The 21,555-nt window shown below is 32.3% G+C and overlaps 1 protein-coding gene across 1 annotated transcript; it reads left to right on the top strand.

Moving 5' to 3' along the window:
• Positions 1-19,315: 19,315 nt before the first annotated feature.
• Positions 19,316-21,188, top strand: LOC105787725 (transcription factor bHLH18). The gene is made up of 4 exons (XM_012614253.2): positions 19,316-19,473; positions 19,548-20,033; positions 20,110-20,487; positions 20,579-21,188. Exons 1-4 carry the CDS (start codon positions 19,438-19,440, stop codon positions 20,651-20,653), a joined length of 975 nt encoding a protein of 324 aa, XP_012469707.1. The 5' UTR covers positions 19,316-19,437; the 3' UTR covers positions 20,654-21,188.
• Positions 21,189-21,555: the final 367 nt, after the last annotated feature.

The raw sequence follows: 21,555 nt of genomic DNA, 5'->3' as shown, positions 1-21,555 counted from the left end.
CCATGTCTAAAATCAGTCGCGCTTAAAACTAATACCATTAAAACATCAATAATCAAACTCTAACTATGTTACTTACCCCTACCACTCCAAAAGATGTAGCCTACGACTCTGAAGGTAGACCAAGTTCGTTGCTATTTGATGCTGCCAAACACAATTCGACACCACAGAGTGTTAGGAACTTAACAAATTAGTAAATAAAACTTCTCCAAAACATTTGAGGCATAACTTCTCCCCCTTACCAAAAGACTTACCAACCAACTGCAACCCACGTTGAATCAGAATATCAACTTAAAGGAGAAGTCGACAGAAAAGGGAGAAAGAAGGGGAGTCAAGTATTCGGCCAAGGGAATTTTCCCTTCTCAGAGAGAAACCGCAAATTAAGAGTGAATAAAGAATAAGAATTTGACAAAGGTTTTAGGGAAAAGAGAGAAACTAAGGCGAGTAAACCAACGAAAGAAAACGAATCGGTAGGGACAAGAAATATAAAATTGGCAGCACAAGAGTGATGTTAGGGAAAGCAACGGCGACAAAGGGGGAGTTTGGGGAGTAAATAATTTGGAAAAAAAACAAGAATAAGAAAATTGGAGGGAAAGCCTTTCCCAAGCCGAAATTTTGAGAGAAGAAAAGCAAAAATAAAATAAAATAAAAAGTATTCAAATTCGGCACCAACTCTCATCATATCCCTAAAACTTCTCCTCAAAATCCTCACTACCAACCCACCATAATTCTCTCAACAACCGAAACCAACCTTCATTCAAACATTTCAGAATTTCGGCTGGACCAAAATACCTACCCGACACAAGCAATAAAATAAAACACTCCCTCACACACACCAGAACTTGAACTCAAGACCTCCAATACTTGCCACTCTATTTATCCACCAGACCAGCAGGCCCATTCTAATATATTTCACTAACATTTATTTATAAGCCTACTGGCTAAAGATAGGGGTTTATTCAATTAAAAACAAAATTTTGCCCAAGCTAAGGCTAGAACTTAGGACCTCTCAGACATTTCCTAAAACACTTAACCACTAAAGCAGACATGCATTTATGTCATAAGCATACGAAAATAGATATATAAGGGATTTTTGGGGCATTACAGTTATAACAAACGTTAATAATGGCATTAGAATGATCGCAAAGCAAAAAGAAAATAACAGAAAAAAACACACAGATTTTACGTGGAAATCCTTTTGGGAAAAAATCACGAGCAAAGGAGGAGAAATTCACTAATGTTGAAAGATGAATTATGCAAGAGGAGTTTAGACTACATCTATTTAATGGTTGAAAAACCCTATTCTAATCAAAGTCAAATAGAAGAAGAATAGTTCTATACGGATTCAACTTTTGACAGAATTTAGGTCACACAATCTCTAACATTAGCAATGAAAGGTTGAGAGCCAAATTGTTTTAAATAAAAGAGTAGTGGCCAAATTGAATAAATGTATAAAGATTGAAGGCTAAATTTATTATTATTCCTATATATAAAACACCAAAATAATCATTTAACAGCAAAATTTTAACAGAGGAACTATTTTGCTTCATCTAATGTACAATGATCAATTTACCCATTTTTGCAGTAAAAGGACCAAAATGCAATTTGAGATATAATACAGGGACTGCTATACACTATTACCTTTTAAAAGCAAAAGGGGGGTGGGAGGAGTTTAAGTAAATAACAGCTAAAAGAAGAGCATAACTTCAAATTGTTAATCACTCGTCTAATTTGTTTAGAGGAGAAAAGCTAAACCACGTTTATCATGTGATAGAGCTGTTCCTTTCTTTCCTTTGTTCTTTGCCAGCCTCCTAATGACAAAATTAAACAAAGAAGGCCAACTAAAATATATTTAAAGCTTTTGATAATTGGATTCTAAATAAATTTTTTTTTATCTTTAAACTTACTAAATGTAGATAGAATCCAACGCAAATAGCATTTCTTTTTTAGTGCTTTCCTTAACACGACACCACCAATGATGAACAATTACTATAAATATTTATAATGTTATATAAAATAATGGCACTGTAAATGTTAAGCTCTCAATGTTTGACAGTTGATTTTTTTCCTTCTAAGGTGTGGGAGAGAAAAAGATGTGGAGACAAAAAAAAATAGAAAATTTGTTATAATAAATGTGAATAATCACGGTAGAATAATCGCAAAGTAATAAGAAAGGAAAAATAAGAACACACAGATTTTACGTGAAAAGCACGGACAGAGGAGAAGAAATTCACTAATGTTGAAAAACGAATGATACAAGAAGAGTTCCGACTAAATCTATTTAATGGTTGAAAAATCATATTCTAATTAAAGTCAAATAGTACAAGTATAGTTCTATACGGACTCAACTTGTGCGGTATGGTCACCCCAATCCAGTTTTGTGCTTAATGGTTACGACCCTCTTGCCCTCACAGATCCCCTTATTTTACCACTATATTTATTTCTTCAACAAGTGGCTGGACTTGGGTCACACACACTCTATCAAAAATAAAGAAAAAGAGACAACATATTTTTTTTTCATTTATACATCTTTTATATATTATAAATTATAAAAAAAAATTGAAAATCTCTAGTGGGGTTACAATACTATATATTAAGGTCTTAATTGAATTGGTATCATGAGGCAATGACATTAACTCAATTGGGTAATAACTAAAATATCATTATTTTACAAAATAAATTATGTTATTTTGAGGATGTTTTTATCTTTTATATAAAAATTAAAAAATACATACATAATGAGATTTAAACCTAAGACATTATATTTTTCAACATCTTTTTACTATTTCAACCAAAGCCTCAATTGTTTTTATGTTGTTTTTGCAGGAATAAATATCAATTTATATATAAAGCTTGAATTGTGGTTCATATGTATACATGATATTTTGATTTTAATTCAGTTGTATACATTTAAGTAAGCGAATACATACATTTATCTTCATATTGAATTAGTATAATTATTTGTGTATACAAATTCAAAATTTTCACCCACATATCATAATCTAATATATATTTAATGCTTAAAACAATCTGATTATCGTTAATGACACGCTATTTTCTTTGAATTTATGCCTAAAGTAGACCAAGTTTTGTCTTCATTAATATATTAATTAAATAATTAAGAAATGCAGATCTTCATAATCCCCACTAAGTCATTCTATGGCAGATTAATTAAGAGATGGACAAAGAAAGAAATTGTATTAATAAAGAAAATTTTAGAGCAAAAAGCTATCACTTTCATTTAGGAGACAACTCACCTACATTAATATTTTATTTAATTTTCAGTGTCATTATTTTATGAAATATTGTTCTCCACTGCATTAACAATTTTAATACAAAATGATTTGTGTTCCTCGATTGTCCAATTAAATCAAGAAAAAAACAAGTTAAAGGCCCACTACTTCTTTCATTTTGATGTCACTGCTTAGCTTATAATCTTACAACATAAAAGCCGCCCGCCGTCAGATTATTCTCGGTATAATTTGGTAAATTCTAGTTTTAATCTAATAGGTAGCAATAAAATTTTTTTGGTCAAATTCTGCTATTTGTCTTGAAATATGTATAAGTTGTAGATTTAGTTCATATTCTTCAATTTTAGATAGTCTCTCAGATTCTCTCAACCCTTTCCCTTCCCCTCCGGTCGAAGCCCAGAAACCGGTGAAGAGGGCCATCGTGGCGCCGCCGTGTAAGGCGGCCGGACGCCGAGGTAAGCCCCGTTTTCTCTCTTTTTTATATATATTTAATATATTTAGTTTTTAGGAAAAAGAAAAAAATAATAAAAAAACTAAAATAAACAGTCTCGAAAAGAAAAAACAATAATCTCTGCCTATTCTTTTTGTTTTCTTGAATCTCTTTTTTTATTTCACCAGAAAAAAAAACATCCTTTACAATCAATTTATCATGGCTTTTATAGCCGTTTTACAACGTTTTTTAATTAATTTGTTGTCACTTCTTGCAGGCAAGTGGGTGAAGCAGGTGGTGGCAGGTACGGCGCAACAGTGGTGGTGGCAGACGTGCGGCGGCCAGGGGTCAGAAGACCCTAGGTGCGGTGCACCTAGGGTTAGGTTTTCTTTTTTGTTTTGTTTTTTTGAAAATGGGTTAGGGTTTTTGGGCTGCTGGTTTTTTACTTTTTTTGGGTCTGTTATTCTGGGTTTGGGACATTTGGTTTAGTTTGGCACTAGGCCCGGGTAAAATTTGGCCACTACAGTTGCCCCTCTTTGCTCATTGTCATGTAACGAGAATAGAGCAAAGACTTTAAAAGGGTCAATTTTGTCTGGTCTTGCCGAGTCTCGACTTGTTTTGGTGTCTTTCTTCTTCAGGTAACTTCATTCCAATCCACTGCGTCTTGTTGCTTCGATCCACTTCACTGCAACTTCAAAGAGATACAACTTGTAGCTTCAATCTACTCCGTCGCAACTTCAGGGGACGAGATTTGTGGTTTTTAGTCTGCTCCACTACAACTTCAGGGAGATAAGACTTGTTATGGTAGATTTAATCCAACCTACTGCAACTTCAGAGGTATAGGATTCATCGTTTTAATCCGCTCCACTGCAACTTCAGGAGATAGGATTAGTTATCTTCAATCTGCTCCACTGTAACTTTAGAGAGATAAGACTTGTAATTTTAATAAGCTCCACTGCAACTTTAGGGAGATAAGATTGGTATATTCAACCTACTCCACTGTAACTTCAAGGAGATAAGGTTTGCTCTGATCTGCTCTACTACAACTTCAGAGAGATAAGGTTTGATATGATCTGCTCTACTACAACTTCAGAGAGATAATATCTGTAATTTATAGCTATAAGATCTGTAATTTGTAACCTGCTCTACTGCAACTTTAGAGAGATAAGGTTTGCGGCTTTAATCTGCTCCACTGCAACTTCAGGGAGATAAGATTTGTAGCCCGTCTTCAATCTGCCCCACTACAACTTCAAGAAGATAAGATTTGCAACTCCAACCTACTCCATTGCAACTTTAGGGAGATAAGGTTTGATATGATCTGCTCTACTGCAACTTTAGAGAGATAAGATTTGTTATTTACAGCTTCAATTTGTTCCACTATAACTTCAAGAAAATAAGATTCGCTATCTTCAATCTGCTTCACTATAACTTCACAGAGATGAGACTTGTATCTTCAACCTGCTCCACTGTAACTTCAAGGAGATAAGGTTTGCTATGATAGATTTAATCCGACCTACTGCAGCCTTAGAGGTAAAGGATTTATCGTTTTAATCCGCTCCACTGCAACTTCAGTGAGATAGGATTAATAGCTTCAATATGCTCCACTATAACTTTAGGGATATAAGATTGGTATCTTCAACCTGCTCCACTGCAACTTCAGAAAGATAAAGTTTTATATGATCTACACTATTGCAACTTCAGAGAGATAAGATCTGTTATTTATAGCTTCAATCTGTTCCACTGTAACTTCAGGGAAATAAGATTCGCTATCTTCAGTCTGCTCCACTACAACTTCAGGGAGATAAGACTAGTGGCTTCAACTTGCTCCACTACATCTTCAGGGAGATAAGATTTGCTAGGATGACTTCAATTCATCCCACTACAACTTCAGGGGTATAAGATTAGTGGCTTCAATCTGCTTCACTGCAACTTCAGGGAGATAAGATTCTCCATAATGACTTCAATTCATCCCACTGCAACTTTAGGGGTATAGGATTTGTGGTTTCACTGACCTGTTCTCTGGGGAACATGACCTGTAGAATCCATTTTATGGACTTATTTATGCTTAGTGATTAGGATGTCATGATCAGAATGAACCAAATGCTCCTAACTAGATTTGTATGAATAATATTTGCATGAATGCAAAATGTCATTTTTCAAGAATGATCCCTCTTTAGTGTTTAGGTTGTCATTGCTCGTTGTTCATCAAGGTTCTATCATTTATGTGTTACCATGCCTTCTTGTTCAGCTGGTATCTTTAACAGAAAATCTAAAGAAATAGTCACAATTTAGACTATTCTTTCTCAAATGTTTCCAACCCTTAAGTTTGGTTAGTTCTAAACAATAGTCATGTTTCAAGTCCTTGTACTATTTAGAAGCTTTCAAAGTAATGTATAGAACTCCTTTTGCTTGAATATTATCAGTCCATTAATCGTTATTTCAATGAAAAATACTTGAAAAAGATTATCACTGTGGACAAGATAAAATTTTATTGAGAACAAAGCTCGAAATGAATAAATTAATCAAGATAGCAAATTTTGCTAAGATACGAAATGAATAAGATAAAAACAGGTGCCCCAGATATCGTATCATGATCTTCTCTACCCAAAACTTCTCGAGGACCCTTTGAACTTGATACGTGTTTAGAAGTCCTAGAAGATTTTGTTGATGCCCCAAGATGTAGCATTCTTTTTTCTTATTAATTCGAAAATTTGAATTGCCTATTTCTAGGTTTTCAACTCAAAATTCATTTGGCCTCATGGCGCCATTTGCAGGTTTTCACCTTGACCTCTCCTTTTTCTTTTTCTTTTTTTTTTCCTTTTTTTATGAAATATTTTTTAATTGAATCTGACTCATAAGATTAGGCAAGTCCTTGTTATCCCTCCCGGTCAAAATTAACACTTTTTCAGATAATGCCTTCCACATAAGGTCCTTCCCAATTTGGCATCCACTTTCTTCTGAAGTCCTTCTATATGAAAAGGATTTTCTTCGATACCAGGTCCCCTTCATGGAATTCTCTGGGGCGAACATTTTTGTCATAAGCTCGCATTATTCATTTTGGTACATTTAACCATGAGGATAACTTTCAACCTCTTTTCTTCAATCAGATTTACTTGATCATATCGAGATTTGATCCATTTTACTTCATCCATCTTCAACTCAGCTGACACACGGTGAGAAGGAATTTTAACTTCAACGGGCACAATTGCCTCCATTCTGTAAATCACTAAAAAAGGCATTGCCCCGGTAGGGGTCCTGACAAACATTTGATAAGCATAGATGGTAATTTCTCATACCAATCTTTATGAGTCTTAATTATTTCTCCACGATCTTCTTCTTCTTCTTTGCCTCTACTACACCGTTCATCTTGGGGTGATATAGCGTTTAACCTTGAACAGACTGTAAACTTTTGATATCGTGCTGTTGTTCAAATTTAATGCATTGTCAGATATAATATTTTTTGGCATTCCATTCCGATATATGATTTCCTTTTTCAAGAGTTTACTGATTGTTAACTTTGTGATATTGGCATATAAAACAGCTTCTACCCACTTGGTGAAGTAATTGACGACCACAAAGATGAATCGATAACCGCAAGAAGCTTTTGGCAAGACCGGCCCAATGACATCCATGCCTCACATGGAGAAAAGTCATGGATTCTATTGATTCTTTGTAAGGTAGGATCTGTTTCTCATTTTATTTTATCATCCTTAACAAATCAAGAGATAAGCTACAGTCTCGGTCATCTTTAAAGTCCTAAGGTTCCTCTAGACACATACCTTGTTTAAAAGGAGGTTTTGAGTTAATAGCAGTGTCGTTCATATCAGTGATATTTGGAGACCTATTATAGGGACGAAGGAAGATCCAAAAACCAAAAGAATCTAAGAATATTTATTTGTATGGTATGATTATGAATGAAATGGAAACAATAAAAGAATATTTGCTCGAAGTGAGAAACAAAGATGCATTTTATTAAAATAAAGATGTTAGACATAAGCCTATCTCACAAACAGATTCTTATTGCTCCTAGGCTTAAAGTAATAAGCGTGTTTTGGACATTACTCTAAATTAGGTCTAAAAAGTTCAGAGATCTCTTCTACAGTCCAATTGTTCAGAACACTTCCAGGTTTATAAGCGCAAATGCCAGATAAATTTTTTTCCCCAATTCCTTCTTCGAATATGGCGTTGATGTTCAGATTTTCCACTATTATTTCCATGCCTCTAACCTCTTTAAAGAATTCCAACTCTTTTGATTAATTAGGGTCTTTTGTGAAACTTAATGCATATGATGAAATGTAATGCAGATGAATGGAATGGATGCAAAAAAATAGACAATTCTGATTCAATTCTATTAGAACAACTTTACTAGAAAAAAATCTATTTAGATAAAGTAGATATATATATACGGCTCTGCCCTCATACTCCAAGCGAAGACATCGATCCTTTTCTTCATATCCAGATGTTAAGATCAAATCTCACGAATTTTCCAATGGGTGCCTCTATTAGCTCCTTTTTGCTTGATCCAAGCCACGACCCATGGTTCACTTATACTAGTGATGCTCTTTAGCTTCTTTAAGAAAGTTGGAACGTTGGCGGCTCTCGAATAATTCTTTGTCAGCTTGAATCCTCGAGCAACGAAACAAAGTCCTCATTCATCGGACTATCACCCTTCCCTCGTTACGTTTTCTCAGACCATATTCGAGCGGCCGTATTATTTTCCACTTTATCAAGAAATCTATTTTCCTTGACAATCTCTCTATTTAGCAATTGAACGTGAATCAACACCTCTTTTCTATGATGAAAATACAATGCAATCATAACCAAAATAAAACTAATCACGTCAGTACAAAAAATATAAATAAATAACAAATAGAGCACTTATTCAAATAACCACTAGGGGTTTGGCGTGGTTCTACCTAGGGTAGGCTCTTAGGGCTCACTATATGCAGTTCGATTCTAAAGTAAAGGTACCTGAACCGACAGATTCCTCTATCCTCACCCATTATAAGCTTAGATGGACCGAGTTCAGTTCAGGGGAATACATTTCTCTACGACTGCACGGAGATGAAAATCTCACGAAGACATAGGTACGGATGTATCTCGAAAGCGATCCACCATCTTGCACGGAGGTGAAGAACTCACGAAAGAATAGTTTATCACTCCCACTTAAAAGGGTATAATCGAACGGTCATGTAATGCAATATGCACATAAAAAATTAAAACCAGTAAAGTGATTAAAAACAAAAATGATGAAGATCATAACAAAAAACGAATGCGATGCAACAAAATGATCGTAATTTTAAACCAAGTTTTCAATTTTTGACAAAAAGACAAAAAGTAATCAACACGTGGCTTGACTCTCTTTTTTAGTCCCTAGTGAAGTCATCAAGCTGTCGAAACCATTTTTTGATAAAGGGGTCGACTTTAATTTTGAAAACGAAAACGAATATAAGAGTCGCCACCAATCCTTTTTAATGAGGTGTGATTGGGTCACCTCGAAAAATAGGAATTTCAATAAATGATTTGATTTATTAAAACAACGATTTTGGTCTACGAAATTCAGAAAGACAGGTTCGGGAGTCGGTTACGTATGATGAAGGATTAGCACCCTTGTTACGCCCAAAATTGGTACCTAGTCAATTAATTAGTGTCTTAGTGTCGAATATTGAACAATTTAAAGAGATTTAAAATACGATCATTTGTTAAAATGTTGAAAATTTATGAGAAATTGGCGCATTTTACGTTAATCGAGAAAGAGAATTACGTCACGTAAGTTAGGACGTAATGTCTTGAATTCTCGATACGAGAATAAACACCGAAAAGTTTATTTATTGAAAGGTATTTGATCCTCTCGATTTTTGGAAGAAATCGTACTCCGTAAGTTAGAATACAATTCTTCCTAATTCCCAAGATTGTTTTAAAAGAAAAAATTTGCTTTTAAAAACGTTCATTTATTTGGATTTATCGAGAAAATCGAAACCCCGTAAGTTAGGGTACGACCTTTTAGAATCAAAATACGAAGTTTTACTTATTTAAAATAGAAAATTTTTGACATATCGAGTAAAAAGTAACACGATGTTGTAGTGAAAATGTAAAAAAATGGATTACGTCATTAATATGTACAATGAATAAATGTAAATACATTAATATGAACAACAATATAAAGAACCGAAATGAAATAAAATAAACAAGTCAAAAGTAAAAAGACAAATAATAAATATGACAAATTAACAATTTGAAATTAAAGAACTAATATTAAATAAATAAATAAGGTATAAAGCAATTTAAGAATAATGATATTAATAATGACGATTAATAATAATAATAGCAATTAACAATTTAAGATTTTAAAATTATAAAAGAATATATATGAAATAAAAGATAAAATAAAATAAATATATTTAAAGTATTTAGGTACAAAAATATAAAATATAATAGAAATAATAATGTAAAAATTAATTAATTTAACAATGTGGTAATAATAATAATAAGTATGTAAATAAAGAGGGTAAAATAATAATAGTGATAATAATATTAAAATAATTAATCTAATAATAAAATAGCTAAAATAACAAAAAAAGGGACTAAATTGAGCTCAAAGACAAAATTTTGGGGCAAATCGGTAACAAATAAAGGAAAAAGGACCAAATTGAACATGTGGATAACGTGGAGGGATTAAAAGGGTAATTTTCCCTTCTCCTACAAAACGATGTCGTTCAAATAGGGACCAAATTGAAAGTGCAATAAATTGTGGGGTAAAATTAAAAAACTAAAATACTTGATTGAAAAATCATTAAAAAGTGGAAGGGCTAAAAGTGCAATTAGACCTTCCATTAAAAACACGCGGATCCTAGCTACTGGGTCGGGTCGATTTTCGGGTTTGATGTAAAACGGCGCCGTTTTGGGCTTGCCGTCGTTTTGGCTATTGATGCTTAAGCCCAAAACGGCGCCGTATTGAACCCCATATAAATAGCACAAATAAAACAAAAAAACATATCAACTCCATTTTTTCAAAAAGAATCTGAGAGTCTCTTAGATTCTCTCAACCCTTTCCATTCCCCTACGGTCGAACACGACGGCCAGACGCCCAGGTAAGTCTCGTTTTCTCTTTTTTATATATATATATTTAATATATTTAGTTTTTAGGCAAAAGAAAAAAAGAATAATAATAAACGAAAATAAACAGTCTCGAAAAGAAAAAAAATAACCTCTGCCTATTCTTTTTGTTTTCTTGAATCTCTTTTTTTTATTTCACTGAAAAAAAAACCTCCCTTACAATCAATTTATCATGCCTTTTATAGCCATTTTACAAGGCTTTTTAATTCATTTGTTGTCAGTTCTTGCAGGCAAGGGGGTGAAGCATGTGGTGGCAGTGCAGGCGTGGCAGATGGCGGTGGCAGGCGGCACGATGGCTGGGGAGTTGAAGACCTAGGTGCGGTGCACCTAGGGTTAGGTTTTCTTTTTTGTTTTTTTTTTCTGAAAATGGGTTAGGGTTTTTGGGTTGCTGGTTTTTTACTTTTTTTGGGCCTGTTATTTTGGGTTTGGGACATTTGGTTTAATTTGGCACTGGGCCTGGGTAAAATTGGGCCAATACACCGGGGCTATTTACAACTAGCCAATTAAGAATTCTCAGATGGACTAGTACTAGCAAATGCCTCAAAGATGCAGTCATCGATTCTCCCGAGAGGCCACAATTACCGCGAGCAAACACATTAATTTAATGACGAGGAGTGCATTTTTTCTATGCTACTAATACTTGTACTTGCTCTGCTATTCTACCCAAACCTGGCTGAAGAAGAGTTATGGGGCGTAAAACAAAAAAAAATATATGCTTATTTTATTTTGTTTTGGCCGGTAATACTATATATAAATATAAAATAGAAAAGTAAATATACGATAAATAATAAATAAAAGGCCACTCCATTTCAGCAAAAGACCCACACCCAAGTTCCATAGCTTTGGGTCCGCTATCCCGATCATGATTTTCCTACCCCAGAGGGAAAGGTCCTTCCCTTTTGGGCCGGTTATAGGAGAGGAGAGATTCGAACCCCCGACACCGTGGTAATGCATTTCAACGCACTTGAACTCACGTCCTCCTGCACAGACTATAATGTCGATACCAATCGAGTTAAGACTCAATCGGCATTAATTTTTAAATATAAGGAAGCAACATTAAAAAAATAGATGATATGGTTACCAAAATTACTGGATACGATCTCGTTTAGTTTTTTTAATTTTAAAATGTTCTTTTTTTATTTTTTTAGTCTAAGCGAATACAATGTTTTTGTTTCTCACAATAAAATAAAATATATATTAAGTTATAAATTTCAGTTCACTCAATCAAGTTATACTTATTTTAAAGTTAATGGGAGCATAATTAAACATTAAAATCCGAACTTGTAATGTTCGTAACTCAAGGCAACACATATTTTAACAAGGTATCAAATTTGAACTTCTACGAGAGTGCTATTATCTTTTGAAAAGAATTTTAATTTTTTTTAAAATGTAATTTATTAGGTGGTCAATCACACCTCGTTAAAAAGATTGATGGTGACTTATATTGTTTTAAATAAAACTCGGTGTTTTAAATTTTACAATTTTCATGTTTTCTCAAATATCGTCAAGTTATCTTTATTTGAAAAATGATTTCGACAGCTTGACGACTCTATTGGAGACATTTTAAAGAGTCGAACCTAAAGTTAAATACGTGTTGCTTTTGATTTCGAATGACCAATTCAATTGATATTTATTTATGATCCTTTCATTTAGGGTGGGTTTGGATAGGCAGTGTGTTTACCTGCAATTAGTGTAAAAACAGTAGTGGTGGCGGGATTAGATATTGTAGCGTAAGGAAAAAAGTAAGCTAAACGCATCGCACCGCACCCAATTGCTCATCCAATCCCACCCTTAAAAATTAAACTTGTTTTTCCTTCTTCTTTTTTTTTTTTGTCATTCATGCATCATTTGTACTTTTTCGTGTTTCGTACTGTAATGCATAAATTTTGCCCGGTCTTTAATGAATAAAAATAATAATAAAAGTCTCGTATTTTACAAAGTCCAAAACGAAATTAGTTGGCCCAGAAGGCAAGGCCCAAAATACAAAAACAGTGGCCCAAATACAGTGACCCAAAATAGTGGCAAAAACCCTAGGGTTCTGAGAAGATCTTTGCGCCGCAACCATACCCTCCGAATCTCCGTGGATCTTCACTTGCACAGCAAACAAACGCAAAAAAGGAAATAAGATCAAAGATTGAAAATCAAGAAGAAATCAAGCAGATTTTTTTTCCTTTATATTTTTTTTATCATGGCTATAAAAAGGCCATTAAAACACTGTAATAGGGATCACAAAATCAATACAAGAAAAAGGGATATTATTTTCACAGCAAACTGAGTCTAAAACAGAGAGCAAATCGATCAAAAGGTTGATATTTGCAATTTTATTTTTTTCTATTTGTTATATATATATATATTATTCTACAAACAAATAAAACACACAAAAAAATAAAAGAGAAAGAAACGACCTGAGTGGTGCCTAGAATTGCCGTGAACGGCCGGAAACCGAAAGGTTTCTCGGAGATTTGGTGTTCTTCCAGTGGTATTTTGAGGGTTTTGGCGCCAAAAATGGGTTTAGGGGCTTTGGAGGAGCCGGATCTGAAGTTTTCCCCTTTTTTGGCCACCGCAGACGGCGGTGCCGGCGTCGAAGATCGGCGGCCGGAGCGGTGGCCGATGAGCGGACTGGAGGCCGGACGAACAGAGCGGGGGGAGAGTTTTTTTGAAAGGTTTTTGTTTTTTTTTTTTTTAAAAAAGAAAGGGAAAATGAATTTTTTGAGTTATTTTTTGCTTAAATAGCCTATTTGAAACGACGTCGTTTCATAAGGCCTCCCCAGGCGCTAAAAAGGCGTCGTTTTAGGGAGGCTGACCCGAATCCGACTCGACCCGGCCTAGGATCCGCGTGTTCTTGTGCGGACGGGTAAATTGCGCTTTTAGCCCCTCCGCCTTTTAATGTTTTTACAATTGAGTTTGTTTTATTTTTTTTAAATTTGCCCCTTAATTTTATTTTTATTTCAATTCAGCCCAATTTGAACGGTGCCGTTTTAGAGGAGAAGGGAAAATTTCCCTTCCAGTCCCTCTGCATTGTTAGCGTGTTCAATAAGGTCCTTTAAACTTCATTTATTTGCAGATTTCTCCCCTGATTTCCATTTCCAGTTTAATTTAATCCTTTTTATTTTTTATTTTTTATTTAATTAATTCTAATAATGTAATTACTATTTTTTATTTTTGCAACTTTTATATGTAATTATTTTTTAAAAATATATATGTATATTTATTTTTTTATGTACATAATTTTTTTAAACGATATTTTTCATATTTATATATATACACATATTTATTTTCGATAATGTATTTATTAATTTTAATCTATATTTTTTCCCAACAAATATTCTTTTATATTTATATAAACACGTATATATCTATGTTTTTTTATTTTGAAAATGCTTAAATACCTACTTATTTTAACATATATTTTATAATTTATATGTATATATATATATTTTTCATACTTTTCTTTATTTCACAAATGCATTATGTATTTTTTATATAAATTTTATAATCTAAATTTTATATATAAATTCATGTGTATTCTTCATAGTTTTAATGTATATGTCATGTACTTTTTATTCTTTATATTTTTGTTTATTTTATTTGTTTATTTATTTGTATTTTCATTTACATATATATATATATATATATATTATCTTGCTCGTTTATTTGATACTTTGCATGTCATTGACTTTATTTTTTTCCTTATGTATATTTGTTTCGTTTATTTATTTGTTTATCTTATTTCTATGCCATTATTGTATTTATTATTGTTGTATTTGTTATTGTGACATTCATACATACAATATAACATTATGTCATCTTTTTACTCGAATTTAAAAATAGAACTTTTCAAAATAGAGATAATACTCGTATTTAGGATTTTCAAGAAAATTGAGCCCTAACGTATTGGGTTCCGATTTTCTTCGTTAAATCTAACAATCGAGAATTGCTCTTTGATCAAAAATAAAATGAAAAAGCTTGTTGTCGGATTTTAATATGTTGTGTCCTAACGCATTGGATGTGACGTATTGATTTCTCGAAACAAAGATTTTAAATATATATATTAATAAATGAAATATTCAATGTTTGAGATGTTGAGAAATTGTGCCCTAACGTATTGGGCTACGGTTTCGTCATAAATCTTAAACAATTAAATAATCTTTTAAATTTTATCACACAAGCCTTTCGGACAAACTCATCTTGAAGAAATAAAATATCGTGCCCTAACGCATTGGGTGTGATGTTTTCTTTTTCAAAATGAGAGAGTCTTAATAAATAATTTAATTTAATTAAAGATCGCATTTTTTTAACTCTCGACTCTAAGACATTAATTAATCAATATAGTACTAATTTTTGGGTGTTACGAGGGTGCTAATCCTTTCTCGTACGTAACTGACTCCCGAATTCGTTTTTCTGAAACTAGTAGACCAAGGTCGTTTTTTAGGTGATCCAATCACACCTTAATAAAAGATTGGTGGCTATTCCAATTTTCATGGACAACTAATTTTTGGTTTTTTTTCCAAAAATTAAAAATGGTTTCGACACGTACTATTTCAATAAAAGGTTTTGAGTTTTTATTTACACATTGTGCACTTGCATTTTACATACCATAAACTCTATACCTAGGCTCCGTCCATTCAAGTGAGAGCATAAAACATTACACTTTCGTGAGTAAACTCAATTGTCTGCACAGGATAGCGAAATACTTCTGAGATACATACTACTTATGCTTTCATGAGTAAACTCGATCCTCCACATAGGCATAAGAAATTATATCTCCTCGAATTATCTTTAATAACCTTTGTAGTCGTTCGTGAGGATAATTCAAGTAACCCTCTAAACACAAACCACATATAGTGAACCATTTGAGCCTATTAGAGCCATGATGAACCTTTGTGAAAATAAGTGCACAAAAGAAATGTTACTCGCATTTTATTGTTTATTTCATGCTTAATTGTCTATTTTTACATCCTTAATTATGTTTGGTTCGCTACTGACTTAGTCTTTTTTTTCTTTTTCTTTTTTTTTTGTGCATGCATCATATATGTTATATCCTAGGAAAGTGTTGATTTGCGACTGGTTGCTGATATAAGACTTTCGTCACAGAGAAACGAACTTTTACCAAGCTAGAGGCAAGATTGATAAAACTTTTAAAAGAGATTAGGGTTTATCGTAATTTTCTGTAAACATAAATTTATTGAAAATAATTAATAATTTTTCTATAATTAAATTTAAAATCAAAAACTGTTAAATTAATTTATTAAACCTAATTAATAATTTTAAAATTTATATTTATATTGATATAAATGAGATATATTTGCATATATAATCTATTAAAAATTAAAAATTAGACTATAAATATATATACTAAAGATCGAATTGAACGATTTGAGCTTTCAATCCAAGTTAGTTTAACATTTACTTACGGAGTTAAGACTATGAAAACTAATTTTTTATTTAAATTTAATAGAAATTTATTTAAGTATAAAATAACTTATATAAGTAAAATGGATTAGAGAACTAACTCATGGACACTTTTAAACTAACTTGTGGATTTGGGAGATATATAGAGGGACCCTGCTCCAGCTAAGAAAAAAAGTTTTATTAGCCAAATTAACTAATTTATTTGAGGGGCCTATCAATCCAACCATAAAAATACAAACTACAATATCTTACAATTAGATCCCAAATTACAGCAAAGAAAGGGAAATGATTGTCTCACAGTCCCTGAGTAGTCTAATTTAAGACTTAAAATTTCAGATTTTTTATTTATTTAAGGTTTAGAGTTTTAGAATTTTATAAAAAGTACTAAATTAATTTAAGAATTATATTAATTATAAAAATATGTAAATTACAAGTGAAAAATACTACCTTAGAAAATAAAACTTAATAAATTGTGTTGGAGGCTTAGAATCATTAAATCAATTATTGAATATATTGTTTTATTTGGAAAAAATTTCTCTTATTGAATATGTTGTTTTTATTTGGAAAAAAATTTCTCTTTCTTTAGTGTTAAGATCAGTTAAATTGGTTAAATAATAAATTCACGTTTCTCAATGCAAATTCTATGTAACCCTAGTTTAGACATGCCAATCAACAATGAGTTTTTTTTATGGCAACAAGATATAGTCGCATATGAATTTTTGGTTTTGGTAAAATTTTATGAGAATTCTGTGAAACCCTTTTGTGAGAGCTTGGAGTGTGAGCTTTGTATTTGGGGCTTGGGTTTTGTATTCTCATTATACTCTAGTTTTGATTACTCCGTTAATGTTAAGCCAGTTCCTCCTTTGTCCATGGTTTTTATCCTCTTTAAAGGAATTAAAAATTATAAATACAATCACAATTATAAATACAAACAATACACATCCAAATAAGTATTACCAGAACTAATCATTACAAATACTATTAACATGATAAATAAAACATATTTTTTTGACATAATACCTAGAACTATCCATAGCCCCTCCTCAACCCATAAATAAGAGTATAATGCGCTTCAGCACACTCAAACTTATGTCCTCCTACATTGACAACAATGCTGATACCAATCAAACTAAAACTCAATCGATATAAATAAAACATATTTAAATATAAGTAAAAATAAATTTAAAGATTTAAATTAAAATAAAATTTGAAGCAAAGAGTTGTATATAATTTGTTTTTCAAATTTCTTTGATCATTATGATTATGGAACATGTGATGTAATTAATAGGACAATAATTAAAGAAATGAAAGGAAGAATAATGGGTTTTGTTTTGCCGGTGTGGAAAGTTGAACCAGCTTTTGACCACTCCTCTGTCTTTTCGTTCCGCCATGGTCGAAGGAACCTTCCTTACAGGTTCTAATTTTTGCATGTGATGTTTGACCATGCTTGAATTTCAACCTTAAAATCTCACGAGTTGCTTATAGGTTTCTAAGCATTTTAGACACACAATAAGCATTTGAAAATGTTTTTTTTTTTTTAAACATCATTTTAACTTTTGTTGCGTTACAACACTGTTTACTTGAATTTTTGGTCAGTGTGTTGGGTTCCATTATTTCCAATTTGTAATGCTGGAGACCAATGACGAAACTACCATATTTCCCCCTCTTCTCTAACCATTGCTTGGATTTATATATGATGGTTTAATATATCATTTTGTATCTGCACTTGATTTTAATGTTTAATTTGGTACTTGAATTTATTCCGTTTAAATTTGATACTTAATTTTGAATTTAATGTTCAATTTGGTACTCAAACCAAATGGCATTGTATGGTCCAATGAATGTTTGACACATTGCTCTACTAAAAAATAACATAGGTACTTAATTGGCATAAAAAAAGCTCAGGTATCAAATTGAATATTAAAATCAAACTTTGGTACTTAATTGAGACAAAAAAAAAACTTGACTATCAAATTTAATAAAAAAATCATGTACCAAATTGGAACAAAAAAACTTAAAAAACCAAACTGAACATTGAAACCAAACTGGAATACCAAATAGTATATTAACCCTATTTGATGTTGCAGGAGTGTATAAATTTTAGGGTAAATTACACCAAATGTCACTAAACTATTAGTAAATTTACATTTTGGCCACTCAACTTCAAAAGGTTACAAAATGGCAACCGAACTATTCGAAAGTTTTAAGTTACCGAACTATTTGAAAGTTTTTATTTAAACCACTGGGTTGTTAATTTTTTTTTTAAAGAAAGTTTGACTAGTAAGTTCCAAACAATGATTTAACGATCAATATAGTAGATTAGTAACCAATTGACGAGTAGAAAAATATTTCTTAGATCCAAGTTGATTGACAGTTAGTGTCGAAAATCAGAGAAGAAAATTATTTAGATGTTGGTTCGCAGATACATGATGTTCAAAGTTATTTCATGAAAAAAAATTATTTGAACTCGTGCCCCACAACATATATAACAATTACTAGCAACTATACTACCACTCAAGCTAGTTGCAAGGCATGGACTCAAACTCTACCAAGTGCAAATAGTGACATTTCCTTGGTAGGTGCATGATCTATCTTGGCAACGCACTTCTATTTAATTGAACCTATCGTCTTAGCCACTTAAGCACTCCATAAATTTATAAGATAACTTTAGTCAAGGATAATATCAATCTGTTAAGGGTTCTATTAGCTACTAGTAAACGATATTTTAAATTTTTCTCCGATTCAACTCCCTTGCCAAGTCAAAACCCAATATAACTACCCATAAAAAAATTTTTAAAATCTTAAATTTCCTAATAAAAACAAAAAAAAAAAAAGAAATTATTCCATAACACAAAGAAACCAAGCTAAATATTAAACTAACTTATATGTGAAAAACCCATATGGATTATGGACAACGGAAAAAGGAAAAAGAAAAAAGGTCAGATGTTGATATTAACATTAAAAAACACCCAAAAAAAAAAGAGGAAAAATCCAGAAACAAACCCTCCAAATGAACAGTAAAGAAAACTATAAAACTTTCACACTTAGCAAGAACACCATATACTACTTAGAACCGCGTACAGTATGGTAACACCTGTATATATATAGCTTTCACAAATTAATTAGTTCCACCACTTCCACTCTCCAACTGGGAAACAAAAATAATTCCAGTTTTTAAAGTCATCTTTTCATTTTTCAACTCCAAAAGTTCCAAAAAAAAAGGGTTCTTTAATGGAAATCATTTCAAACAAATGGATATCTGAAGTGGTAAAAAAGCACTCTTTTCTCTTTCTGCAATTCTTTGATTTTCCCAGATTTTCTTAAGTTGTTTGATTTTGCAGGAAATGGTGGAGGATCCCACGTTTTTCCCACAATTTACAATACCAAACATGGATTATTCATTTGATGATACCAATTTCCAGTCTTTTTCGTCTGAGAGTTATTCATCTTATCCAAATATAAACAATGGTTCATCCAACATTCAAGCTTTTCATCAAGTGGTCGACGACAACGAGTTCAAAAGGCCAATGAAACAACTCAAGACAGACAATAACTGGAATTTTTCGATCAACGAAAACATCCCACCACCACCACCACCACCAAAAGCTTCTTCTTCTTCTTCCCCATCTTCTCATATAATCTCCTTCCATAACTCGAATCCATCACCCGCTGTATCTCAACAATACTATGAGATTACAAAAAAAGTGGGTTCTACGACAAGGACACCATTACATGCTCAAGACCATGTAATTGCCGAAAGGAAACGCCGTGAAAAACTTAGCCAAAGGTTCATATCACTTTCAGCACTGATTCCAGGCTTGAAAAAGGTAACAAATTTCCATGATTTCATGTTCAAATTTTTGGGTTTTATCTTTTATGCTGAATTGTTGATGTAATATGCAGACAGACAAAGCTTCTGTCCTTGGAGATGCTATAAAGTACATGAAACAGCTTCAAGAGAAAGTGGCAACACTTGAAGAGCAAGCAGCTAAAAAAGCAACGGAATCAGTGATTTTAGTTAAAAAAAGCCAAATTTATTTAGACGATGAAACATCTTCATCTGATGAGAATTTTGATAGCAACCAAACAAACAACAAGCTGTTCCCTGAGATTGAAGCTAGAGTCTCAGACAAAGATGTGTTGATTCGAATCCATTGTGAGAAGAACAAAGGGTTCATTTCAAACATCATGAACGAAGTCGAAAAGCTTCATCTCTGTGTGTTGAATACTAATGTGTTGCCCTTTGGACAAGCTACTCTTGACATCACCATTGTTGCTCAGGTAATAATAATACTTAACCTCGTTACCGTCGTTCCTCCATTTAAAAAAAAAAAAAACCCTTGACTTATTTAGATTTTAAAATATTGTGCAGATGGAAGCTGAGTTTTCAATGACAGTGAAGGATCTGGTGAAAAGCTTACGACTGGCTTTGTTGAAGTTCATGTGATGAACAAGGTTGCCACATTGAATAAGGTCTATATAGAGAGTTCTTTTTATAGGTTTTTTTTTTTTTTTGGATCAGTGATGATGTTCTTGTTGGGTTTCTTTTTCCCTTCAAACCTTAAAAGAGAGAAAATACAATAGCCTGTAACCTGCCATTATCACACCATAGCTTGGAGGATCTAGATTTTGGAGCAAAGGGGGGTTTCCTTGTGTTTAATTACTATTTTTTTACGTGGTGTTGACTTATTGACCACGTTTAATTTTTCCCTACTTGGGCTGTATTTGGATTTCTCCATAGCTATTTTAGCTTGAAAAGGCTTTTTGAGGGGTTTTTTGACTTAGAAAGTTAAATAAGTCACCTCTTCTTCTTTCTCTCCATTAAAGTTGGAGACTTTTACAGGCAGTTTGTCTTTCTTATTAGGTTTGGTTAAGGTTATGTTTTTAAATCTTTGAAATGTTGTGTAAACTCTCCTTGTAATACATATAATTTCTTCTAATAAAAAAAATACGATTAAACGTTGTTTTTATTATATTATAAACTTCATTTATTGATATGAGCAACACTTATTTATATGTATATTTTATAGGGGAGTAAGTTTTTGGGCATATAGCATTGTTAGTTTAATATGAACACAGGAAATACATTCATACATGTTGGTGGAAGAGTTGAAGGCATTGGTTAAAATGAGACTTTATTTAGACTTATATTAATTATAGAAAGATGTAAATAAAAACTAATTATTAAATCCATAAAAATCAAAATACTGATATGATAATTTGAAGTATCTAATAATAAGACCCCACCAAAGATTGTAATCTAGAATTGTTTCTTGCTCTGCTTTGACTTTTTGCCTCTATCCCTTTCATGTTAATTATTAATTAAGGCAAATATTGTTGATCTGTCTT

Source organism: Gossypium raimondii, chromosome 2 (genome assembly GCF_025698545.1).
Source record: "Gossypium raimondii isolate GPD5lz chromosome 2, ASM2569854v1, whole genome shotgun sequence".
NCBI classification, from domain to species: Eukaryota; Viridiplantae; Streptophyta; class Magnoliopsida; order Malvales; family Malvaceae; genus Gossypium; species Gossypium raimondii.
This window is presented reverse-complemented; position numbering and strand designations above follow the sequence as displayed.